General features: G+C 32.7%; 3 protein-coding genes across 3 annotated transcripts in view; 1 reads left to right on the plus strand and 2 right to left on the minus strand.

The window, feature by feature from the left end:
- Nucleotides 1–181: 181 nt before the first annotated feature.
- Nucleotides 182–2,790, minus strand: LOC106126766 (probable trans-2-enoyl-CoA reductase, mitochondrial). Its single transcript, XM_013324607.1, has 3 exons — nt 2,360–2,790; nt 1,365–2,192; nt 182–1,068 (listed from the first exon to the last, which is right to left on the minus strand). Exons 1-3 carry the CDS (start codon nt 2,598–2,600, stop codon nt 221–223), a joined length of 1,917 nt encoding a protein of 638 aa, XP_013180061.1. The 5' UTR covers nt 2,601–2,790; the 3' UTR covers nt 182–220.
- A 391-nt stretch (nt 2,791–3,181) lies between these two features.
- LOC106126623 (uncharacterized) lies at nt 3,182–9,698 on the minus strand. Its single transcript, XM_013324361.1, has 8 exons — nt 9,572–9,698; nt 8,326–8,406; nt 7,346–7,537; nt 5,906–6,031; nt 4,369–4,513; nt 3,792–3,939; nt 3,510–3,582; nt 3,182–3,418 (listed from the first exon to the last, which is right to left on the minus strand). The coding sequence occupies exons 1-8, from the start codon at nt 9,574–9,576 to the stop codon at nt 3,196–3,198; spliced, it is 993 nt and encodes a 330-aa protein (XP_013179815.1). The 5' UTR covers nt 9,577–9,698; the 3' UTR covers nt 3,182–3,195.
- Nucleotides 9,699–12,036: 2,338 nt separating this feature from the next.
- The window catches only part of LOC106126528 (uncharacterized), a 117,595-nt gene continuing 101,785 nt past the window's right edge, over nt 12,037–27,846 (plus strand). Inside the window, exon 1 of the mRNA XM_013324240.1 lies at nt 12,037–12,725. Coding sequence (XP_013179694.1) covers nt 12,450–12,725 — 276 coding nt within the window. The 5' untranslated portion in view covers nt 12,037–12,449. The remainder of the gene's footprint in view (nt 12,726–27,846) is intronic.

Below are 27,846 nucleotides of genomic sequence, written 5' to 3' on the forward strand. Positions count from 1 at the left end.
TTTAATACAGCTGTTGTGATTTGTTTTTTTTTCTGAAGTGATAAGATCTATGAGGTTTGTGCCAGAGTTTTAAATACAGCATTTTTTAAAGATATTTAGAGCATAGAAATACTTTCAGTCCACTACATATTTCCGAAAGCATGGAAGTAATAAAGTAATGTTTTGCAAATTAAGGTAGGTAGTTGATAAATATTTTATTAAATCGCCACGAAAATACATGTTAAGGTATTGTAAAATCAAAAACATAGTTTATATTTGAAAATGCTTCGCAATGACAAGTATTTGAAAAAGCACGAACATAATCACAAAGTTGTACGGGTTCATATGAGGGTGATTTTAATCTTCCAATAGCTGTTAATTGTATTATGTGATTTAACATAGTACTTCTATCAATACTAGTAGCGTTAGCATTCCAATCGCATAATCGGAATCTGTGAAATGATACATCACAGCGCCAAGCTTGTTTTAACATTGGTAGATCATATGCGCAACCATAATAAATTATTGTCCCAAATCTATCCAATATATTTAACAAAACATCTTCGTATCTACCACCCAAGCAATTTAACGCTAAGACGGGACGAGTTACTGATGTATCAAAGGTCGTCAACTCTTCAGCTTCTTCCAATGTGTACACAGCTGTCGCGCCGAGATTTAATAAATGCTGTTTCATCTCCTTATACCCACAACGATTAGCAACGATGTTAATTGTATTAATGCCAAAAATTTTACACAGCTGTATAATGTACTGTCCGCAAGGACTATTAGCAGCATTTTGAATAATCGTTTCTCCTGGTATTATGTGTCGAAAATCCTTAATCATTCTGTAAGCTTCACAAGGAGCAAACGTTATCATTGAAGCTTCAGGTAATGGTATCAGTGGTGATATAATGTGCATATCTCTTTCATGAAATGTTCCATAATATCTCCATGTCCCCAGAAACCTGGATGTTACGACAACTCTACGTCCTGGCTTCACAGCACAAACATTTCTACCAATCTCAACAACTTCGCCCACTCCTTCATCTCCAGGAACATGGGGTAACGAAGGTAGACAACATCCCTTACCTGAAATAAAATAAAAAAAACAATTGCAAGAAAAAATATATAATTGAGAAATATATAAAAGATCATTCACATGATTTGTATGGTCACATGATAAGATAAGATGACTGGACAGTTTATCTATAAGACTTATTCCAAAATATTTGGTACAATGCGCTATAATAATGAAAAAAAAAAAAACTTTTTTAAACACTTTATTCCATAAATGCAATTACAATGTGTTTTATTTATTTATTATAAGTCTATAATTATGATAATAACAAATAATATAATCTAACTAAAATCTAAGATATATTTACAACCAGTGAAGCCTTGTGGTGAAAGAGCATTTCCGATAGCTTCTTGATATTCTTCTATTTTTACCATTTTATGAATAGGACCTTTGATATTATCACAAGTCATCATTGATATGATATCATTCATCATATTATTTTTTTCAACTGGAGTTGCTTTTTCATTCCATGCAGTCATCCAAAAACCGTAGAAAGACAAATTCTTAAAAATAAGAGCGGAAGTAGGAATACTAACTGGTTCCCTTGACATTCCACCATATGTCACCATTTTACCTGAAGGTTGCAAATGTCTCAACATTTCGAGTGAACTTTTACCTCCAACACAATTAAGAGCTAAGGATGGTTTTTCAATCAATTTCTCCTTGAATATATTTGTAGATCGTAATTCTTCTTCTGTGAGCACATAAGTAGCTCCCAGGCATTTCAAATAATTTTTTAAATCATCTATTTCAGGCCTATTTCTGACTATGTTTATGTTCTTCACACCCCAGGCTTTACAAATTTGTATGACATTTTGTCCACAGGCACTGTTTGCTCCGTTTTGTATCACCACAAGACCATCTTTGACGGGTTGAAAATCTGTTAACATTCTATAAGCTGTACATGGGTTTACTGTTAGTGTTGCAGCTTCAACTATCCCTAATTGATCAGGAACAACTTTCAAAACATTCTCCTTAAATAAAGCAATATCCCTCCAAGTTCCTTGAACTGGTTTTGTGAGAATTACTTTATTACCAACACTTATTTCTCTAACATCTTTACCAACCTCCTTTACAATTCCTACACCTTCATTACCAGGAATACTCGGAAGATTCACCTTCACAGGATATTTTCCTGTAAAGAAATAATATGAAATTAATATCAAACACATTTATTGTAGTTAATGGCAAGCAACATATAGCAAAAATACCTTGTAAGCATCAAATCCATGTTATCTTCAAATAGACTAAAAAAAATTGTGACACATGCAAGGAAAACGGCTTGAGAAAATAAATGAATACCTTGAATGGTGTTAATATCAGCGGGATTTATCGGTGCGGCTAACATGCGCACCAATACATCTTGAGGTCCAAGAGGCGGCACTTGACATTCTTTGAACTTTACTACTTTTAATGGATCTCCAAATTCATTATAAACAAGCTGTTTAGACATCAAATTTCTAATATTCACCAAATTTACAAAAGGTTTATTAAATACTTTGGCGGATGATAACATATTCTTGGTCAAAGGCAAAAGAACCATTTTTATTAGTTTATATAAACTTGAATTAACTGATGGTTCGATTTATTTTTCCAACCAACAAGATATTTTTGGCGTTGTATGCGATGTCAACTATAGAAATTTTATTTATTTGGTCTTTTCATTTTACATAATAAATTTAGTTGTTGATAAACTTTTATTTGGAGAAAATTTTATTGACATTTAACATTGAAGATGACAGTAAAAAGTGCTGCCAGTTCAATCAATGACAGGATTTTCAGTTTTTCTTTCCTATATAAAGTGATCTTTTTCTTGAATTTGGACTAAAATATTATAAGAAAAAAAAGATTAACTTTATCCTATATGTTTAAAAATGTTGCTCGTGCAAGGCTCGTGCTCCAGACCCAGCATTATTGTAGACATTTTTTTATTTCTACCTAGTTTCCTTCTCAAGATTAACCAAGTCGGGATTATTAGATTTAATTTGTAACTTCACAGTTATATAATAACTCAAATAAGTACAGTTATTTACAGTACCGAAATCCTATATCACTATGAACCTCAATATCTTATTATCTCTGAAGGAATAAAAACTAATAATGAAACACATCTGATAATTTATTATCATAAGAAAAGTTTATTCGTGATTATTTGATAAAAACTTTTTTAGTCGTTGTTCTACATTAATTCTACTGCGGGTTACATTAGAGTTAGATAATTTTTTTTCTTCGATGGGCAAAAGGGATTTGGGTATTCGAATTCGACGAGCTCGAACCAATTGCCAGGATCCACTTGAATTGCGGAAAGAACCGCGAGATGAATTTAGTTCTCTAATTTCCGAAGACAACGGCCGCGGAGCACTAAAAAAGAAAATAACATTGATTATCAGTTCCTTTTGAAACAATTTATTGAAGACGATGAATAAAGCAGTGCGATTTTTGTTGTACTAACTATTCTCGGATGATTCTTAGCCGTGCTGGAGCCACCACTGACGGTAATAAAATAGACGAATTTCGTTTCAATCCTATTATAAGAGAAAAAGTTAAATATTACAATGACAAATTAAATAACTTGATATAATAAAAAAATGTGTATGTTCGTTATGCATTACGATAATATCACAGTGTTGTGTATTTTTATTATCTTTTATTTTACTTATTGTTTATTCGTTCAAGTAGATTATTCGTTTCCTAAGATTAAAGCAGTGTTCCATTTATATATGTTTAATATTACCAGAGTATTTAATGTTTTTCAAAAAGCTTTTATCTTTCCACTTCTGTGAGCAAACGGGGCAGACTGAGCGGCGTATAGACCACTTTGGAAGCTCAACAGGATGGATAGAGGGTTTTTTTTCGAATGCCGGTAAACCTGGTTGTGGTTCCTAGAAAAATTAATACAAAAAAATGCGTAACGTTTTTGAATCTGCAGTTTGAAACTATCAAATTTAAACAATTCTATCTTATTAATTTCATAAATGCGAAAGTTTAGATGGAGGGATGGATGTTTGTAAGAAGGTATGTCTAATAAGGCTGTATGGATCTAGCTGACATTTGGCATAGGTATAGGGTAAAATCTGGATGAACACATAGGTTACTAAGTTTTTTTTAATTCCGCGAGGATGGCATTGCGGGCGACAGCTATTCCTAACACAATTACTTGACTGCGCATTGGCAACTGACAACTGTGACCGTTTTAATTACCGTTTAAGTACCGACCGCTAGTTGTGTTTTTTTTATAAGAGTAAGCGGAACCCGGGGGAACACGGAGTTGCTTACTTCCCTCTACTATAAATATTGGTTGTAGTGCTGACCGGTGCAGATATATTGGCGGTATGTGCGAGTATCGAAGGGATGTCCATATCTCGTCGTGTCGATACTCTGGAGAATCTCGAACGTGATACGCTACGATCCGTCATACGTATGCTCAGGCCGTGATTACAAGGTTCGTTTGTTTCACTGAAAATAAGATACAATGAAGTACTAACCGTGACTAGTGAAACATTGTTATCTCTGAGTTAAGGAGGGATGAGGAATATAGTTTAACACAAGTATCTCAACAGTGGAAACGCATAGTCAAGTAAGTTTGTAAATAAGTACTACTAGTTGTTGAGAACATGACATTTCGATACTCTTTTGTTGCCTTAAAGTTTTTGAAAATGAATATTTTAAGAAAATTAAGGAGAAATAACAATACGATGAATAATAAGTTGCAGAAAACGTGTCAACTTTAAGTGTATTTAATAAGGATAAAATACAAGGTTATATTGTGTTGCAATTATGAATGCGTACGCGTACTTTGTTAAAATCTTACTCAATGAATTAATTTACACATTGTTTATTATTGTTGTTAAGTTGACGTTAATATAAAGTGCGATTCAAGTAAAATATAATATTGAGAGAAATATACGTAAATTTATCAGAAATTATAAGTAATGACCGCACTTATTACTAATACTATTATTGTAGAGTCGCAATTTCCATTATTTTGCTTCTAACCGTGGGTTTCCGAAGCCAAAATCCCAGTTTAAAACATATTAGTATCTCTGTTTTGTTAATGACAATGACAGCTATGATATGTTCATACAGATATTTCGGTCTCAGAAAGCAACGCTAACACAAGGAATTAATTTCCATTATTACTTCAAATTTTGTAGTTAGAGTAGGAGTATTTACTACTAGTCTTTTAGTAGTTGGTATGGGAGTCTCTTACTGTAAATTTCCTATCAGAAATGTACACTAAGGGGCCGTTTATGTAACACTTAAACCGTAGCGTGGCAGTTCCCAATCGTGTGACGTAACCTCCATCAGAACAGTTGTCATTGCAACGATCGTGTATTGTTAAATGATAAGTGTGAGAAAGTTATATTATTCGTAATTGTATCGAGCTAGTGAAAGTTATGAGGTAAGTATTCATTTTCACTAATAAATATTTTAGCACATTATTGCAACAATAATATATTAAGCAGTTGCATAAGAAGCTAAAAAGTATGAATTTTATAGTAACTAATAGTAGGTAACTAGTCTTCTTACTTCTTACCAATATTTTAAATGCGAATATTTGGATGGATGGATGTTTGTTAGAAGATATTTCCAGAAAGGCTGCATGAATCTTACAGAAATTTGGCATAGATGTAGTACATAGCCCGTAATAATACGCAGATGACGTCTAGTAGATGATATTTGAGTTAATATTATATTTTACTAGCGCCGGCTTTGTTTAGCTAGATCGATTAGGAGAAAAAAAAATATGAGCGGAATAATAATTCTTGCAATATTACAACATTAGTGTCAATTAAAAAAATATTGTATCAATTAATCTGTTAATTCGTTTAACACAAGGATACCAACCTGTCAGAGTCATTTTGATGTTCTCTAGGTAACTCTATGGTTTGGTCTTGGGACTCTCTCATTTCCGAACTCTGTTGTCGCACTAAATTCAATAGCATCGTATCGTGAACACCCAAGTTCTGGAACCTGATAGATAATGTGATCTACTTTTATTAAAACAACTTTATTGTAACTAGTGGGTATAAAGATTTCATTTCTACATCAAAAGAAAACCTACGTACTTTTCCCTAACTATATATGCCTATCCATTCTGCATGTGGTATGTGGAATGTGGTAAATCGTTCTAAAGTTCTTAAATAATTACTAAATAAAGCGTTAAATTAGTCCTGAATTGTAGTAGTTTCTATTTAAGTTTGTTATTGGATTGCTATAAACATGTTAAATATAAAAATGAAAAAACCAAAGCAAATAATATTATAAAACAAATGATAAATAAAGATATAAAAGGCCTGATCAAATCAGCTTGACGTAATACTACTTAGTGCAAGTAATAAATTGCCTTTATTTAAACTTCCGCATACTATACCATAGATTCATCATGCGAGTATTCGGAATAAAATATAGAAATCAAAATTTGCAGTTGAGACCTACATTTAAGTATGACCTACATTTAAGACATTTTCAAATCACATAAAGAATACTTGAGAATTAAATGCATAAGCGATGCATGCATAGGTTCTGCTGCTGGCAATATCTTACTAATATTATAAATGCGAAGTTTGAATGTTTGTATCTTAAAAGCAGTTCAAGCAGTTCAACGGATCTCGCTGAAATTTGGCACAGATGTTGAAAATACTCTGGAAGAACACATTGGCTACTACTTATTAGGATTTCTAAAATTTTACGGCCGTAACCTATAAAGTATAGTAACCTATAAAGTTAGATATTGCCTGTATACATTCGACTTTTGTACTATATTGAAATCGAGATTCCTTGCGGCTGGCGCTAGTGTAGTCAGAACTGGTTTACTTCCATAGGTACCTGTCTCACCAAGGCACGTAAATGATAGTGCTATTCGTAGCTAAAGATTAATTCTCCGAAGCTTGAAGAACAACATTTTAAGTTTAATAGAAGAATGGAGTAGACCGATGACAAAGATTATGACATTAAAATATTATGATGGCCAGTGATAGGTATGAAAATATTTATTAAAGTACTTCGTGAAGTTGTGCAAAAAGATTGAGATTTTAGGGTTCCGTACCTCATAGGAAAAAAACTGAATAGGATAACTTTGTTTTTTGACTGAATTACCACTGTTTGCCTCGAGGCGAGCACAGATGACACTCAGCCTAAACCTCGTTTAAGAGTAACTAAGCTCGAGGGCTCCCACAGGAACCTCGGCTCAGGCCGTTTCTTCGTTACTATTACCGTATTGGGGCAGATTGAGATGACTACGTGTTTTTGTATGAATGTTTCGCCAATGGAAACGGATTTACGTACAGTTCACTGTTCCTCTTCAAGTCGTACATTTCATTGAGTGCGGATACAAAAGTCGACAGGCTTTGTGATGAAGATTCTTTTGATTTCGTATCCTCATTAAACCCTAGAGATCTCATCTTTTGCAAAAGCATTGCGTAGGGATCGGTTTCATTGCCCATAAATGAAATACGGCTGTCATCTTCTTTAGACTTTCTGCAAAGAAAATCAATAATCTGAAAACATTTATCCCTCTTTTTATCTATCCTGTTTACATAAAGTGCGTAATTTATTACATGAACATATTCCCAATTAGGTCAGATGGTCATAAATAAAAATAATTTAAACGAAATGTCAAAATAGCTATACATCGTTTAATTTCTTTAACCAGAAATCTACTTACTTTTGATATTATGAACTTTTCAATGAGCAAATGGCCGTAAACATTGATTGTTCGTTAGTGTTTTTGTAGAGAATAAGAGATCGTGCCGGAGTCTGTGAAGGTTCTGTGTTAACTTTTTCTCGACATCCGTGACTCACTACGGATGACTCACAATTTTGTTGTGCTCATTATGCCCGAGACATTTATTTGGGCCTTAGTGACCGACTTCCAACTTTTATTTGTTAACGGATACTTATATAATACGGAAACAAATAAAATTATGTAATATTGAAATTACTATAGTTTCTTGTTTTATGTTAAAATTTAAATACCGTATTAAAAACACAACCATAATTTGTTAGGAACAAAATCCGACACTGTGCCGGTGTATTAGCGCAACACTAGCCTTACTAAAATGTCAAAATTTATGTCCCCTCACTAATCAATCTGACACTTGACTTGGTAACGAAAGCGCGCCATTAGCTCTAAATAATTCTAATTAATAATGCTTCAAATATTGTTGCAAGAACAGTCATATAGAGATCTTCTGCGAAATAGCAAAACGTTGCGAAATTTCTAAAGAAAATAAGCACAAAAAATAAGCAAAAATCTTTTTACTAACAGCGATATGCTCGGTGTAGAATATAATTTAGAGTATCGAGTTCTCCATTCTCCAATTTTTCTCCAAGAATATTTGTCCTCTCTGTAACAATAGAAATGTCAAAAGAAATATAAGCAAATACTTCGATTTATGTAACGTTTGGTATCTGGTGCTGCATCACAAAAATACGTAGTGAAATTTGAATAATTGCTTCGATGACATTTCTGAATAGGACGAAAGTCAAATTTAGAGGAAGTATGAAATTACTCTCACACATGAATCCTATCCTTCAGATGATAAAACTTTTGAACATAAGCAGTCAAATACTAGAAGATGGTAAATGAGTCACGTCCACTTTATTTTATGTTAATAATTACTATCAATTAGCAGATTAACGTATCTATCTAATTAAACCTACTACGGTAAATTCGTATATTTTTTAATTTAAGTGAGTGGGTTGATTTCAATGAATTAACTCCACCCACATTGGTCGCAGTTCACTCAAGTAAAGCGTTCGTTTGAAAGTCTGCGCTGAGAATGGCGTGGCGCTGTGCCGAAGGTCAAAAGCGGACGGCATTTAACCACAGGACACTACTACCGAGAAACAGATAGCACAATTTTCGTGATGTTTATATAGACCCATTTAAAATTTAAAACGCCGTTTTAATAAGTATAAACCATATTTGTACAGGGTTAAAAAAAACTTTTCGAGTGCTTCTTTATAATAGGTTAAATATAAGCTAATACACAAAAATCTCATTTAGGGTGTATTATAATATAAATAAGTGAATTAAAAAACAATGTTTATTCTTTCCTTGTTAATTAAAAAATTAAAAATAACACTTCGTTAAGGACATTCAAACGGGCGTAAACTCAATGTTATGTGTATGTTTTTCACAGAATTGTTATGGTTATAATACGTCACGCACAATTTCAATCTTACTAATATTATAAATGCGAATGTTTGGATGGATGGATGGATGTTGCTCAGAAGATATCTACGGAACTACGCTGATCATAGGCTACTAATTATTTTTTTATTCCGCGCATACGAAGTGCCGGGCTACAGTTAATATAATAATATTGTTACATTGTAGTCTGTAGTCAAGGCACATGCAATGCAACATTCTATGTTCTCGTGCGCAACACGAGCACGAATCCTTATTATTTGATTTAACAAAGCTATCTGTTACTATTTAACTATCTACAATTGCTAATTAATTTCTTATTTATGTTTGACACTAGAATTCAAATTAAATATACATACGGCATTTCTTCGGATCGGTAGTCTTATTATTAAATCGTCATATTCAAATAGCCAAGTAAAAGTTAGTAATAGTCGTTTAAAATATTGGGAAATACAAATTGTACAAATGTAATTTACGTCATTGTGACAGAAATGTCAATAACAAAGAAAGATTTCACTGTCTATGACTTTACTGGCCATTAATAAAAATTTAATCAACCTTTTTGGTTAATAATATAATAATTCTTTAATTAAAACTTCACTTACATTATGTTGAATCCTGGTGACTTCATTAGCCATTCTTCCAGGAATTGTTTTTACACGGGGGTATTTTGATTTGCTGAAATGTCACAAATGTGTTACTTCAGTATTAAACACATAGTTTTATCAATGTGCAAATGAATGATATCAAATAGCATGTGTGATATGCCATGTGCCATACTTAAGGTATACTTTCTAGTAAATACTTTAGCAATGACTTATAGAAAAGCGAATAATTTATAAAGGAAATTATTTTTATTGTCTTTCCCTTTTATAATCCTTTCCTAATTACTTCTCTTTCCTGTATGGCTGGGAACTGTAACTTTTCCTGTTGTTTAACGAATTCGTAGGTCATTTGTTCTATTCTGCCATTATTAAATCTACGAAAAGGTAAGCGGAAAATAAATAAAAACATTTTTATAACACGTGAGCATACTATAATTAAAGAACAACTATCCGATCATTTCTTTAGATGCCATTAATGACAATCAATAATATTATCGTAGACGAGAACAAAGAAATTCATTGATCAGCGAAATGATAAAAGGTTTATTGAAAGTGCTGATGCAATCTAGTGTGGCTCTATCCCATTGTTCGTCCAAGGTGAGTGATGTTTGTCGTTTGGTGGTAGAAGAATAACAAACATTTGATACAATCGGAGCACGTGTTCAATCTCGTTCTTTACACTCAAGATAACTAATATAATATAGTTATAGTTACTACATTTTCTAGATTGAAACACACGTTGTCTTCTACGTTGAATTTACCTAGAACTCTATTTAAACATATTACGTAAACCAATCTTGTCGAGGAATCCGAAAACTGGATTCTACGCAAGGGTAACTTTTTTAGAAATCAAATTAGCATTGGCATTTTCAATGCTAAAGCCACTATATTCCGCAATGTTTTGAGCTCTACAACTATTGAAAGATTACTGTAACATAGAGCTTTAACTGTTTAAACAGTGCAATAAATATGTATGTTTTATACATGTATTTTCACAGTGAAAACTCACGAGAATATAAAGTGATCACTGACTGCTATAAATTCTATATCAAAATACTCGGCTTAACAATATCACGAAATCTCAGTGTGAAGATTAATATTAGAATTGTAATTACCGTGCCTCGAGTCTGAGAGGGTATTACGTTTCGAGATAACGGTGTAATAGCTTTTAAAAATTTACATTTTTCATTAAATTACGGTCGCTTGGAACATCGACCTTAGAGGTCACGTTTATTGCTAATTAAATATTAAAGAGAGTGCCCTGCCTTGAACTCTACACTGCCTTATATATGTAAATTAGAAACGTTTTTATTCAACAATTAGACAAATTAAAGTTTATAAAGTGTCATTTTGTTGTTGAGAGTGCAACGTTTTCTTCAGCAAGTAATTAAATTGTACACAGTTATAATTTTTTAAAGTTTTTTTGGTAGGTGGGTTAAATCAATTAGTACGCTTTACTAGGACTTATTTTGTTAAATGCAGTGAAGGTCTGAAAAAGATCTGACGTAAGGTCAAAGATATTTTGCATTAAGTAACATGTGCTTAAGTATTTCTGAATAAAACGTACAGAAATTTGTCACGAAAATTAACATAGTGGATTAAGTACCTAAAAATACGCCCCTAAACAGATTTAATCTAGCTACGTATAATTTTTAATTTACAGTATTAATATACAATGCAGGACTACATCATAGCTATTCTAATTTGAGTTACTATCTGTGCTGTAAAATTTAGTTGGAAATAGTATTAATTAGAGCGTATATAGACCCTGAAATATTTACGAAGGTAATCGGCTTTATGCAACAACAAAATACTTTGTTACTTAAACTCGTTTTGAACACATAAGAAATGTTTTATGCACAACTTATTCATTCTTAAAATTATAATGAAATACACTAATGAACATATCTACATATAGTTCAAAATATATGAATATAATATAACTGATAACAAATTTCTTCAGATGAAAACTGCTCGCAAAATAACGCGCAATAGTATAATTGTCAGATGCCGTTAGGACAGTTAAGTTCGTCCTGATTTGGTGTCAAAAATCTCGTGGGAGCGACAACGTAAACTTGTTGCGTCTGACAAAAGAAGCATTTGTTTAGTGTCGCCTCTAGTTATTGTGGCTTCGATAAGTAATTGGGATTTCGGTCTAGCCGCAGCTGCGAGGTTCAGCGGGGGCGGTACAGCGCTGCGCCGCGATGCTTACAACTTCAGTCGCCTCGCCCGCGGCAGCCCGCGCGCACGTCGCGTATCGTTTGCATTCATTCGCGTCGCTCTTTGATAACGTTAATAATTTAAATCAAACGTAATCCCGCGTACTCCATTCACATCAACGAACTTGTGCTTTGTACAATTCAATAGAACATCGACAGTTTCAATCGTGCAATAGGTCGATAGGCCGGTTTTTGTATCCACTGCGACCATATGATTCGCATCTGACCGTGCGTTCATCTCAGATATCGGTACAAGTTTTGCGGATCAACTGAAAGTGCAGTGGTAAACAGTTGATTAGGTCTTAAGTGAAGAAAAAGTGCTAAACGATAACCCCAATTCGAGGATTACTTTATCGGAGATGTGATTGTTGACGCTGTGTTTATCGTACTAGCGGTGTTATCGGGATAGTGCGATGGCTGGTGCAAATGAGGAAGGTGTGGCTGTGGAGGAGACGGCAACTCCCGCCGCGGAGGGCCGCAAGCGAGGCTTAAGCGGGTCAATGTCGCTCAGGACCCGCAAGCTTGGGAGGCGGCTTTCGCGCAGCATGTCAATTGTTGCACTCAAGTTACCAGAAAAGGCGCAAAGTATAACTCGTTCATCATCTAAGCTGATGAAATCGGGTAACCGTGATAAGAAGAACAGATCCTTTGAGCTGTCAATTATATTACCGGACAAGACACAAAAACAGGTAATGAATGTTTATTAATTAAGAAAAGTAAGTAGCTACTTAAAAATACATCAATAGCAAATGATAACAATAACAATCGACCAATCAACAATCAACAGATGACAGATGGGTTGATAAAACAGTTTTTAATTATGTATAACATCTCGAATGTTTTTGTTATGAGTTGGTAGGTATGCTAATTTATTAAATACGCTAGTTATATTTGCAAATAAATTGTAGGTAGGAAGGCCAGTCATCTCGTTGGTCACGCAAAAAATTGTCTATGGGACTACATAATAAACTTGACGAATGCGTTGACGAATCTTGTATAGGCGTGTCACATTTATTCAGTCACCGTGGTAATGTTTGGATATACTGTTTACAGCCGACACTGGACTAGGTGATTTTGTTCCTAGTTTACAATATTTATTGGTTCCATCAAGTAACTAAGTAATTTTACGAGTACTTACCAATATTATACATCATTTTGTACTACAAAATAAAGTTCAATCTACCTACGTACTCTATATCTTGAAATAGTTTTCTTTCGCGGACACAAGATTTGAACCGGAATATGTTTTGATACATATTTTTTTTATTGCGTAAAAGAAAGCTCTAGGGTTAACACAACTCTACTTAGGGAATATCAATTTTGCTTTTAACATTATAATAATGATTTGAAGATATTTGTAAAGACTTGCAATTTATGAATTCATGGCATGTAAAAGTTTCGTTGGAGTTAGGCGCTACGCGTGCGATGTGCTATGTGTTGCATTTAAATGTTTGACTAGTCATTGCAATTTTATCGGACGTTTCTCTGCTATGTCACGTCGGTTACTCTGCGGATTTCTCCATTCAATGAGGTGCCTCCGTTCTGTTGGCCATTGTTTACGTTTGTGATTGCCGGCGTATCGCGCGTTCTTTATGACAATGTGTCATCTTCGGCAGCCCATCTAGTTAATAACGATCTATTGATCATATTACGCAAATGATTCATATTTAATTCTTATTAACAAATATTATAAGGCATTTAATATAACAGTCTTGAGTTTATTACTATCAAATAATATCTACTGATTATGTTTCTTTGCTGTTTACTTACTATGTATGCAGCAAATGAACTTATGAATATAAGTAAATAAAGGTTTATTACTTGTTCGTCGTTTATCTTTTTACTTACAAAACCATTATTTTACAAACTGGAGATTTTTGTAGACTATAAGATGTGATAATGACGCTTTAAAGTCATTTGTCGCCGTCATGCCTTGTGAATAAAGGTCAGGGTTAAGCTTAGCAGTTTTTTAAACGTCACTTCCTTAAAAAAATATATAGCATTTGGATATTTATCACTTAAATACAATAACTTCAAGAGTAACAGTCGAACCTGGATAAGCGAGAAACTTTTCTAATAATGAAAAAAATATTCGTTCCCTCGAACTGTTACTTATCCAGATTTGACTATATTTTTAACTTTACTATATTTTTAGTTGAAATATTGTAAACGTATTACAGGTAGGTACTAACATTCTTATAAGGTCTTATAGTTAACGACAAGCTGTCGCCCGCGATTCCGTCCGCACGGAATTAAAAAACCTAATAAATAGCTAATGTGTTCTTCCAGACTATGTTTTATTTGTGTACCAAATTTCATGAAAATTTGTTGAGTCGTTCCGGAGATACCTTCAAACAAACATCCATCCATCTATCGATCCAAACATTCTCATTTATAATATTAGTAAAAAGTAAGATATATCCGGGTATCGTTTTCATTGTGCGTGTATAATTAGAAAACTATTTTTCAACTTTATTACTATTAGGAACTCTACAATTTGCTAATTATAATGCGTAATTGGTAAATATTTACAACTACACGCAAACAAGAAAAATGCAAAAGAACCACGTCAGTTGGAAGTCGTTTTAATTTCTGACTGCCTGGACGACAGACATCTATCATAATATCTAGAACAAACTACGCTAAGAATAAAACATCTTTTACGCTTTAGATGCAGAATAAAGTCTGTTTCAAATGTTACAAAAAACTTTTAATAAAATGCAAGATTACTGCAAGATTTCTTTACAATTGCATTTATTTCAACAGTATCTTTAGAAGATAAATTAGATGTCTGACAAAGTTAATGTAACATCGAGTTCATGTCTTTATGCGCCATTTCCTGATTGTCACATCAAGTGGGCGTTCTTCCTTATTGTCGTTGAATTTGTACTAGTATACCTCTATTCAAATATATTTGCCGCTCAAGGTCGCCCGCGTGCTGCACGTTGCCATACGTCCATCATCCCTTTATGCCACGCTACACCTAAAATCGTGTTCTGTACAGCGACTCGTGCGATGTTCGAGCCGCTAAGATATTTGAAAACATCTATACTATTTATTCGTCTTTTACCGTGTGTACAAAAAATCTATTGTCACGACTATCCCTATTCCTGCTAATCATTAGATAATTTGTTCATTAGTTGTTATCTCTAATTAAATACGTTCAGTGTAATTTGTTGATTATTTAAAAAAAGAATTATTACTTTTTATTATTGAAATATGGTCATTAAGGAGTACGTTTGTCATAGGAAAAACAATGCAGAATTAGGCAAGCACTTTACGCAAATAAAGTATAATATTTTAAGAAGATTAATATTCTTGAGGAATATGCATCTGTATTCTATAAGATCTTGATATGTCGTCATTAATTAAATTGAATTAAATATAATTCCAGTCAAGGTCGTAGATTTTATCGATCGCACTAACGAGACAGCGTTGTCATATTTTAACGCACAATTGGACGACCTCTAAATCGCAAATTCTATTTCTCTGTTACGGTATTTTATTATTTCAACCTCAATAATTCACCCCGATGGACATTTATTTTTGTATGCACTAAACATCGACCCGTATCTTTGTAAATATGGAATCGGACATGAAAATTTAATTAAATCGATCACTCAATTGACCATGACGTAAAAATATATACAATTAAAAACCTTAACCAAACGATGGCATTAAATCATCAATAGCCGTGAGAGTTGAATGAATTACAGCTGTTTTCTGAGACCAAAATCTCTAAACAAAAAACAGATAACAAAATGTTTTAAACGGGAATTTCGGTCTCAGAAACACACGGTTAAACTACCGTCAGCGTCATCATTAGCCTGTGTCGGTCTACTACTGGACATAGGCCTTTCCAAATGCCTTCAACAGGACAGACGTAGTCACTGGATGTAGAAAGCAAAGGATGCCATACTGTTATTGTTATGTAACATAAAATATCCGTAAGAATCTTCGGAACGTCCTGCCAATAAGTGATGTGGGAATCCCAAGTACCAAGGTTCTATATACTGAAGCAACTAACGAACCGATTTCAAGTGAAAGTGATGTCGCAATTGGTACTTATTTAACTTGGCGCGTGTGAGAAACGTTTGCGAAGCCAACTCTATTTCTTAACATAAAAATTACAAAGCAAGACTATGTAAAATGCAGTTATAATGTTGTTGATTGTAAGAACTAAGTCGCCATTATGGGGCACGGAGCCTATCCGATTTAGGGGTAATTTAGGGCCTTAGTCACGCTGGCCCAGTGCTGGTTGACTTGATATAACGTAAATTTCTTCGCCGATATGTTGTTGCATCATGATGTTTTCCTGCACCGTACTATTGTTACTATAAAAAATCAAGGGAAAAAGGACGTAATTGGATTTCGGGTACCGTATCGCGACTGTGTGGTTGAATGAAGTACATTGTCTAGTTATAGTTGACTACTGTTGACCTTAAAATATTTGAAAACACTTTGAAAACAGATTTATTATCTGCATGAATAGAATACTAGGGGAAAGGCTTCTGTTGCGTTTTTTAATTGCTGTAACGGAATTGTGTAGTTAGCCGCATTTTACAAGGCTGCAATCAATGTAACGGTTGGTTATAAAATATTTGATACATTAACTTCGTGTACGTACAGATGTATCCAAAAACGATTGCCCCTGATTCGACTTAGTAGCATCAAAGTATTTGGCACAATCCTAATACCCTAACAATTTAAAATTAACAAATTACTTTGATATATGTACGTGATAAAACATTCATAAATTCATTTTATTTCTCCGTATATTTTGAATTCATTGATTGAAAACCTCATAAAACTTAAATTTACGCGTTTATGCGTTGTAATTTAGCTTCTTTACGTCGAAGACAAAATTAAATAGATGATTTTTTCATTGACTATAAAAAAAATAAGGCGAAAAAGAACTGAATGAAATAACCTTGTAAATATTACGATGGCAGAGTTTAACAAAAATATGAAAGAGAGATTTATATTGCAAATTATATTGAATAAAAAATATTCAAATTACAATCTTCATAAACATTTTATGTTTAGAAGATTTTCTTCCTCTCCTTTGCGTACATTTTTATTTTAATTACCAATCACTAATGTGTCACGGATCGTGTTTGAAATAGATGTGATAATACATATTTTGAGTGGTGTCTACTAGATGTTTGTAAACATAACACCATTGTAATTGGACGGGTGCCATTTCCATTGATATACGACAATGTACGTACATACATGTATACTATTTATAGTTTGTACAGCGGATGAATTCAAAAAGTACTTTCTCATATCGTCATCATTAACAATGACTTGCGTAATTGCGAAGAAATATCCGTTCTTTATTTTTAGATATTATTAATTAGAATCTTTTGGCGCGAGAGGTGCGGTTTCGTTACCAAGTTAGAATGATTAGTGAGGGGACATAAACGTTGACATTTTAATAAGGCCAGTGTTGTGTCAGTACACCGGCACAGTGTCGGATTTTCTTGCTAACATTATAGAGCTTAGTTATCAGATCATTGTAACTTTAGTTATAATTAGCGAGAATAATTTTTATGAAATATAAGGTACACCACTCTCTGAAACATTAATTTATTAACTAAAGTTAGTTTCTATCAAATAATTCTTTGATAAATAGTTACTATTTTTTACTAAGGATTATCTTAAACAGCAGTAGAGATACATATTTACATCGGAACAGATTCAGTGTAAACAACAAAAATACAAGACAAAAGTTGTATTGCTTAGCGAAGTTTCGACAAAGCTAAATAACAACTTGGCTTCAAATTGGCATAGCAGAACCATATTCGTACACTGATAATAGCATGTCTCTCAATTAGGTATATTCTTAATACTAGCTTATACCCGCGACTCCATCCGTTCGAAATTAAAAGAAAACTTAATGTGTAACCTTTGTGTTCTTCCAGAATATTTTCTACATCAATACCAAATTTCATCGAGATCCGTTAAGCTGTTCTGGAGATATCTCCTAATAAACATCCATCCAAACATTCCCATTTATAATATTAGTTACATAAAAAAAAATGTTTTTTTATTAACAAACTAACTTTCCTTATCGGCAATAACATTGAAAATGTTCAAGTGTTTGCAGAGATAAAATCATCAATTACTAATACAATTGTCAATTATTTGCCAAACAAATATAAACACGAAAGTCATAGTATGTGAATGCAGTTGTGAACTAGAATCAGTGATCGAGTCTAGTCGAGGTTCCAGTACTGTGACTATCACTTTTGCATCAGGAACCGGTCCTAGGGCGTACCAGCGGTATCACAGTACTGGTCATCGTTCATTGGAATTTTTTGCTAAACGATCAAGATAGTTCAGTCGAGATCGACTTGTTTTTTTATTGAACATTCTGTATGTGTGTGTACATCTTCTTCCAACACAGATTTCCTTTATTGCGATTTAAAAATCTAGGATCAAGGTGGATATTTGACTCGGAAAAATCAAGTAGGTTCTTAATTTAAGTATTACTCTAATACGCTCGATTGTTTTTTAAAACATAATTTAAAATATTTGATTACATGCATGTAGCTGAAATGCGTATGCTAAGATGGATGTGTGGTGTGACAAGAAAGGATGAATTTAAAAATGTGTATATTAGAGGAAGTTTGAAAGTAGCGCCAGTGATTGAGAAATTGAAGAGTAAAAGATTAGCGTGGTTTGGACATGTTATGCGGAGGGATGATGATGTAAGCAAAAAAGTAATGAGATTGAATGTGGATGGCTACAAAGGTAGAGGAAGACCAAAAAAAGTATGGAATGACTGTGTGAAAGAGGATATGCGTAGGACGGGAGTAGACTAGGATATGACGGCTGATAGAGATGTATGAAGGAGTAGTACATACTGTGCCGACCCTCAATAGGGATAAGGGCAGGTTGATGATGATGATGATTTAAAATAATTAATAAGAACAATTAATTTATTTTATTATTTTTCTTACTCGTATATAATTATCTGTTTGAGATAATAATTGAAATATAGATAACAATAAATAATCGATATTCGTATCTTAAAACAAGTATTACATCGATTACTTTTCACATGATAATTTCCTTTACTTTAATAAGTTTTGATGTTAAAATATAGTTGTTTATTTCGTAAAATAAATGACGGTAAATAATTAAGGTTATAAATATTTTAACAATCACAAATCAATATAAGTGAATCATTGCAATTAAGAACCCCACACACTGGAGACTTTTAGTTGCCCGATAGTTTGATTATGCGCTGCGTGCGTACTTCCATAAATGGTTATTTTGATGAAGCGCACGACCGAACTATCGGGCGACTAAAAGTCTCTCGTGCGGTGGTTCTAACAGGAAGGAAATAACATATCTAATTATATAATGCCGGTGTATTCTTTAATAATAATTTTACACAAATACAATCACCTTATTGGACACGGGCACTAATTAATTTGACTAATTTGAACTATGTTACCATAACCTACGAAATGCGGTAAAAAACTTAATCAAATGTTTTTCCCGCCTATTTACAACCGTTGCATTTTAAATTTGTCGTATTGTAAATGTGGGCGTATATGATAATTGATATAATAATAAACATCGGATAATGTTACTGTAATGTGATTAATGTAATCTGAATACATACATCAACAACTACGAAAATAACTCACGCCCGTATCCTAGAGGGGTAGGCAGAGACCACGGACTTATATTTGGCGTGGTGCTGATACAACTCCCGCTCCCATATTCATTCAGGAGGCTTCATAGAGATTATAAAAGTGAGAATTGATATGAAATAAATTAGTTCAAGGCGTTTGATGCTTTAATTATTTATTACCTCAATTAGATGTAACTTTTTGGTAACACAAATGTACATAATTAAAATATGTTGTATACTTGAAAAATATATTTTAAGTAACCAATCAACTCTTATGCATCGATGCCCAAAGCGGAATGGCTAAACAAATGGAAATGGCTCAAGGTCGTTGCGTTAAGTTGCTCTCGAAATCTATCAGTTTTTATCATTGTTTCTTCGTTTTGTTTAGTCACACACTGAAGTTGATCTTAAAATTCTTGACCTTAAAAGCCAAACCAAAATCTTATTCAATTTATTTCAACTTTACTAAAATTGGTTGATTTTTGGAACACAGATTATGCCGTATGAAATATAACAAAATGTTTCTTTTTTAATGAATAGATGGTCTATTCATAAAATATAATCTGTGGACATAACGCTACGAGCGATGGAGAGAGAGAGAGGGAGAAGGAAAGAAAGAGAAACCACAATTAATGTATTCGTTATTTAATTCGACAGAAAAATAAACGAAAATCTGAGATATGTTTTTTTTTAATCTAAACTATTATAAAATATTGACAATATTTTAAATATTCACAAAACGATATGTAAATAACAAGGCAATGTATTGGTAAAAACGAGTTTGGTTTCGCGCAGTCTCCATTGACATAAACAACGGACCTTCGACTGTGCAATGAACCGTACCTAACTGCTTTTGTCGTCACTAGCCTCCTAGCTACTTGCAAATGCCTAAATGTATATGCCACCGTCTGTTTACGAACTTCGCTAATTTGTAATCTGACTAATCGAGTCTCAAAAAATCATACTAATGTTATAAATACGAAATTTTGGTTGGATTAATTGATAGATGGATGTTTTTTAGAAACTCAGCGAATGGCTGATGGGATCTTGATGAAATTTGGCACAGATATATAACATAGTCTGGACGAATACATAGTCTACTAATTAAGTTTTTTTTTTTCCATTCGGATGAAGTCGCGGATGACAGCTAGTATGGAATAATAGTCAATCTGATGATAGATAGCGTAAGGTAATAAGCAAATGATGCGGCATTGCCGTTTGGTCTGCCAAGCGGGACGGTTACGTTATTCTGCAATACAAGTTTAGTTTTTAAGCCATTTTTATACAAACTGCAATGTAAAATTCTCATTACTAATTATTATATTGGTTGATTGAACAATGGTAATGTCTGGAACTCACTGCATTGAAATTAGAATAATTATTTTTCATAAACATTACGAAAAAAAATTAAATTTGTAATTACCTGTAAGTCGTCTGTCCACTTAATTAATGACTGATTTCTATTTATATAATGAGTAGAACTTCAGGAATCAAAACTAAACATACTTGATATTATTATCTAATTATGTTACGTGACAAAATATAATAGCAGTTACTGGCATGATTGAAATTACATACTTACTTTTTAAATACATTAAGAAGTTATCTAATCATGGGTTTTCTTTTCCCGAAACCCTTTTCCCTTTCATTCTATTTCAAAATAACTAATGTTAGGAAGAAAATCCGAAACTGTGCCGGTGTACTGGCTCGCCTTACTAAAATGTCGACGTTTATATCCCCTCACTTATCATTCTGACACTTGACTTGGTAACGAAAGCGCGCCATTCGCGCCAAAGGATTCTAACTAATATAAATAAATCCTTCTTTTTCTAAGATTTACATCTCCAATGCAGGTTTACTTTTTAAAGTACTGGATGGTATAGCTTACGTGATCTTGCAGACTATGCTCTATATCTGTGTTAAATTTCCATCCATCCACTCATCTAATCATTCGCAGTTATAATAATATTTTTCTTTGTACTGGAAAAAGTGTATAGGGTGGGTTTGCCAAGAATAACCATCGATTATCCATCGTAATGGAAACTCTTTGATGTTAATTGAATCGTGAAATCGATGTTATACATCGATTCTCAAGGACAGAATCTTCGAGGCACTTTAGAATTTTTCAAACTTTTCCCTGTTGAGCTGGTCTTCATTTTAAAGATTATATTTAGACTGTGAAAAATCAGGGAGACATAAACATTAAACTAAAAAGATAAAGTTAATATTTTCATATTTGTAAGGTTTAAATGACTCCATGTGTGCAACAGTTATCTATATAATATAGTTTGTATTGTGTCAATTATCACGTAAATAACCTAGAGTCGTAATGATTGAAGTTGAATTAAAGTGAAAGACAAATTATTTCATAAAGCAGGTGAAAAAAGCTAATCCCGAACCTGCATTGCACGGTGTCGTCTCTGAGGAGCGCCTACGGGTGCAGCGCCCCATTGTGGGCACATTGAGGAGCCCTATTCTCGGGCTGGTCAGTGGGGCGTCGCGGTGGTAAGTTAACACGATTCCGTGGCGTCCCATATTATGGCTATGAGGAAACAGAGGGGTTTAGTGGGTATGCGCCCATTGGGGGAGAGAATCCCACATAACTACCGTGCCTTCCCCGAGGCACGGAGTATGCCTAAAGCATTCCCCTCTGGAAAAAAAAGGTGTAAAAAGCTGTAAGAGAACAATATAGTAATAAGAAAGCAACCGTGGAAAAGATAATTGATGGTTTTCTATACATCTTATGGTATGTTTGAGATGTATCGAGACTTGTCTGTAAAATGCTGAAGGAAATGCCTAAATATCTAATGATCTTATTGAGGCTAACCAATCTAACATACGGCTATCGAACGTTAAATGTTTATATTTTTTACTGTACCTTTACGCACACTTTAAATTTTGTGAAGATTTACGAGTTTCGCACAATTTTATGCCGATGCTAATGTAAATAAATCGAAGCTTTTACACTTGGTGGATTTATTTTTGTCTTATAAATGAAGAATACATTTTAAATATACGTGTACGAAATATTTTATAGCAGAAACAATACGCATCGACAAATACAGAATATACAGTTTATTTTTAAAAATTTCGCTCTATGGTTTTATGTTACAACTTTTAAGAGAGTTTACGTATTCCGTAACCTATGACTAATCAGCAGGATAAGCTAGCGTTAGTTCTCTGTTGTCTTTCTTAACAATAAATCGTTGTGAAACATTTGGACTGGCTACACCCTAAAAGACAATCGTTTCTTATCAAAGTATTGTGAAAATCTTGCAAATATTATAAATGCGAATGTTGTGATGGATGGATGTTTTTCTTGAAGGTTTTCCAGAACGGTTGAACGGATCTCGATAAAATTTGGCATACATATAGAACATAGTCTGGAAGAACACATATACTACTAATTATTTTTTTAATTCCGCGCATTCTGAGTCGTGGATGACCGCTAGTTTTCCATAAAATGAAGGTTGACATTTCTGTCAACACCAAATGAGTTAAAATTACGTGAAAATATATAATTAACCTTATGTAAGTAATGACACTGTTACGGGACAGGTTTGACAAGATGAAAATTGAAAGCGGCGTTTTTAGGTCATTCGAGTAATAGTCCCGAATTCCAAATTACTTTTTTTTTTCAAAAGCCAAATGTTGACGGTTTAGAACCGCCACAAATGTGTTACTAATCAACTATATGTCAAGTTGACATGTGAAAGGTATAAAGTGAAACTATTTATTTTTGTCAAATTCTTCGTTTTCATATAAACGGTTAAAGAAACGGTTTACCGGACATGTAGTTGACCTGGAAATGTTCTGTTCTAATACTTTATTACGTTTGTATTTACAGATATAAATTACTAGTGTCCATAGCCCGGTCTCGTCTTTATGAATGTTGCAAGATTTTATATATATAACCTATGCTATTTTAATGCTAAAAGAAATGATTTAATCATAAGGAAACTTGAAGAATAATATAAGTACTATAATTCCGAACAGTTAAATTTTTATTTTTTTCTCTTTGGATTCCCGTGGCAAAATTTACACATGTACTAATTCGAACGCGATTTGAAAACAGGTTGAACGCACAATCAAAAACTCAATTTGTGATGTGACAAATCAATGAATTCAAACTTCAAAATCAGTACAAAAATAAAATCGGAGTAAATAAATGTTATACAATTAGCATTTGTTTTTGTCCGTAGTTAAGTTTGGGCATTTGCATAATGGAATAGTCAGTGAGTGCACTATGGTCATTGAACAAGGCCGTGAACGTTAAGAATTGGGCCAGGGGAACAATTACTGCGATTTAACATCCTTTCATGAAAGAGTAGCGTCTAATTAATTTGTAGTTTTAATTAGATATGTGTTGATGGAATTAAGTAAGTATTGAAACTTTAACGGCGTTTATAACAAAGAAAATCTTAACAAATTAATCTTATATATTCTCGTGTCACAATGTTAGGTACCATACTCCTCTAAAACGGTTTGTATAATTTTATTAAATTTTATATGCACCTTTTAATGCCATGCGGACGGAGTCGCGGGCGACAAATAGTTAAAATTATAAAATTAAAAACATAGAAAAAATGTGCACGTGATAAAGTGTTAGTATTTATTTATATTTTCAATACAACCTATGCTCTATAAAAATACGTCAAATTATACGCTTAAAAGATTAAAGAGATGTATTTTTTCCTCTCGTTCCCCTCACAATCGATGTGGTGTTCATTAGGGGAGAGACAATAACGTGCCAGCCCCCTCGACCCAGTAACGACCATTCTGATTGCAGGAAAGTTGCCAACGCCAGCCGCAACTCCGACTTTTCCAGACGATAATGACGACGTGCGACTCATTAAAATTATTTTTACTCTATTCTTTTGTTTATTGTGTTTTCTTTTTTTTCTAGATAGTGCTCATTTGAAATAGTTTTTTTCTTTGGTGGTTTTTAATGGTGGAGGTTATAACCTTCACCTTTACTGTCTTTTGTAATATTGTAAACGAAATTTTGTTAGAATGTGTGTTGTAGATACGATACAATGTATATTGGAATGCGTTATTACTATTTTAAGGAACTTTTGTCTGTTTACGCATCACATGTGAACTACTGACCTAATTTGGTCGAAATGTTGAATGAAAAAAACGTTGGTTGTTTGTGGCATTTTTGTTTGATGTATTTTCTTGATTGATATATTAAGCCAATAGTATTATGATTTATTTAAAAGTATACGTGTCTTTAAAATTCTTCTAAAGTTCTAGTGTACTGTATGTTAAAAGATTACTATATTTGCAATTCGCAACTGACAGTAGGTGTTCACTTTTCGCGTCATTCTGTGACCAACTTTACACTTTCTAGTGGCTATTCTTGTTTAGTATAGGTTTATTAGAAAATAAATGATCGTGTATAGAATCTTACTTTCTAAACAAAATCGCATTTTAGTTACGCTATGAAAACAAATCGGTATAAAAAACAAAATCATATTAAAATTACTAAATTGATAAATATTTTAACACAAAAATTTTTAAGAAATAGTGTAGGTTATATTTTGTTAATATTAAAATGACTCAAGAAATTCAAATGGTACGTAACAGTATATAATATCACATTATTGTGAGTTTCCATAGGTGAAACATTATATAAAAACATATCGTTATCTCCCTCACACTCTTTGAAATAACAGATACGACCATATGTTATAATGCAGGTTATAACCTCATCGATGTTACTCTTATTATATAAGTTACGAAGCAATCACCAACGGTAATAGCAGATGATTTTTTTTTCACTTTAGGTATAACTGGCAGTAGGTCGATACGGCCAATAAGTTGCGAAAAGAAAACATAACTGTAACAGTATATTCAGTTGCCAGTATACGCCACCTGACCTCAATTACTTGAAACCTTTTTCGTAAATACTAATAATGCATGCATTTTTTTTTAATTTTTCACTAGTTGTAATATCTGATGTTATACGAAGAATTAAATGTAGAATATAAGTAATTTCTTAGATGTTTTAAGGCTTCTGTAAAATAATTTCTGTATGAAACCTTAGTGCTGATATGCTTTAAAATGGTTGTTTTACTTATATTTCTTACTCAAAGAATTATTATAGAAGTAATAATCTAGCTGTTCGAATTTAATATCCTGAAAACATTTAAATATTTATGTCCGCGCGAAATTGAAAAATAAAACTTAATTAGTAGCCTATGTGTTCTTACAGACTATGCTTTACATTTATGACATATTACAGCGACATCCTTCTTACAAACATCCAAACATTCGCATTTATAATATTAGAAGTAAGATTTAATTTGTCAATTATGTTCTATATATTTTAGATTCTGGAAAACATAAGCTTATGTATTAGGTATCTAAATGATATATAAACACGTACAATATGGTTATTAACATAAGTTTTAAGATGAACTTTACAGAAAGTATTTTTGAAGAATTTTGTTATACGTATTGTAGATAACGTGTGATGAAATCGATTTTCTGTAAATTACAATACGTTAGAAAGTGAAATCGTAATAAAATTACATGCATTAGAGATAAGATAATAAAAACAAAATATGTATAAATGTTATTATATAATATTGTAATAAAATTGTGAAAGAACATTTGCAGAGAAAAGTTTATTTAAAGACAAGCAGGATTACTATAAAAATATGCATTTTTGGAGTTTTGAAGATAAAAGTTATCTTAGGTTATCTCCAGAACGACTGAACGGATCTCGATGAAATTTAGCAAACATATAGAACATTGCCTGGAAGATCATATAGGCTACTTGTTATGTTTTTTTAATCCCACTCGGACGGAGTCACGGGCGACCACTAGTTATGGTATATAAGAAGTCTAAAATAACACTGGATCGCAATTATTATCATATTGACATTTCTTAAAAATAAAACATAATTTTTTCGTATCAAGATGTAATCTGAAACTTTTTTTAAATACCGGAGCAGCGACAAAGACGTATTATTACGTATCTGTGGTTATTTCTTTTTTTATTTATACATTCTGCGAAATGGCCAGTGTTTTGTTAAGGCACGTGTACACAGCAAAACGCATTTCTATCAACGGAAGTGGGCGAGCCGTGTAGATACAACAGCTCTTCTCTGTATTAATAATTGTTTAAAACTATTCTATAAAAATTACTTTGATTGAACGATAGTGTCGATGTATGCTTATGTAAGTATGTTGTAAATGATTAAATCCCACGTAGCGAATTCAATAGATACGTGTTGTAATGATGTCTTGTGAACTATTGTTAAGGTTTTGTGATTGAAAGGCATGGTTAATCACGTCATACCTAAGTTCTAATCTTGTTTCAGAGAAAATACTGGTTAGTACGCAATCCTCTGACCCATAATTTAAATAAAAAGCTACTAATGTTTACATTGAGTTACATTATAAATTTTAAATTAAATAAAACCAAAATAAAACTTAATTAGTAGTCTGTGTGTTCTTACAGACTACGCTCTATATCTATGCCATATTTTAGCGTGATCTATGCATAATCGTATTGTATCTTTAACCTTGTTTTGTTACCCAAATTCGTGTAATAGCCGACAAATAAATTTCGTATAAAACAACAAAAAATCTTTGTAAATAATTTTGTAACTATCAAGCCATAATCACACTCGTAAGACATTTCTATGCTATAATTTTGTTCTCGTTTATGAGTCTGTGCACAGCTGTTTGGAAGTTAATATAGGTTTACTACCACATAAAGAGAATGATTTTATTTCACTTTTTAATACGTTTGTAGTGAGATTCCAACAAATCTAAGTTATAAATCAAATATACGACTCAATTGTATGTTTAACACGAATCAATTAAAAAAGCAAGCTATTACAACCCCGTTACGTTATTACTAAACATTGTTTTTGGATTGTAAATTGTCTAGATTAATTAAAATACAAGTTTTCCTACTCGTATTTTAATTAATCTCTCGCCTAAACCCATTTGGATTTATTTTACTGAACAAAAATAATTAAAAAGATTGAAATATTAACTTTTTATCATAAAATAAGTTATTCTTAAATAAAGCGATTCAGTTAATACGTAACTTTATTTATACGTCCTTATGACTTTCGATTGTTTGAAAACAAATATTGGTAGACTAAAATTATGATTTATTTTACGTCATAGTGTTTTTC

Source organism: Papilio xuthus, unplaced genomic scaffold (genome assembly GCF_000836235.2).
Source record: "Papilio xuthus unplaced genomic scaffold, Pxut_1.1 DF824992.1, whole genome shotgun sequence".
Lineage (NCBI taxonomy): Eukaryota > Metazoa > Arthropoda > Insecta > Lepidoptera > Papilionidae > Papilio > Papilio xuthus.

What these genes read in the sequence shown, in the direction of transcription:
- LOC106126766 (XM_013324607.1), bottom strand. Translation starts at nt 2,600, where the DNA reads ATGGTTCTTTTGCCTTTGACCAAGAATATGTTATCATCCGCCAAAGTA. An exon ending in TGATATTAACACCATTCAAG is followed by an intron (nt 2,193 to 2,359) that starts GTATTCATTTAT and finishes ATTTCTTTACAG; the next exon opens with GAAAATATCCTGTGAAGGTG. An exon ending in ACCACAAGGCTTCACTGGTT is followed by an intron (nt 1,069 to 1,364) that starts GTAAATATATCT and finishes ATTTTATTTCAG; the next exon opens with GTAAGGGATGTTGTCTACCT.
- LOC106126623 (XM_013324361.1), bottom strand. An exon ending in CATCAAAATGACTCTGACAG is followed by an intron (nt 4,514 to 5,905) that starts GTTGGTATCCTT and finishes TCTTATTTTCAG; the next exon opens with TGAAACAAACGAACCTTGTA. An exon ending in GAAAAACATTAAATACTCTG is followed by an intron (nt 3,583 to 3,791) that starts GTAATATTAAAC and finishes CTCTTATAATAG; the next exon opens with GATTGAAACGAAATTCGTCT.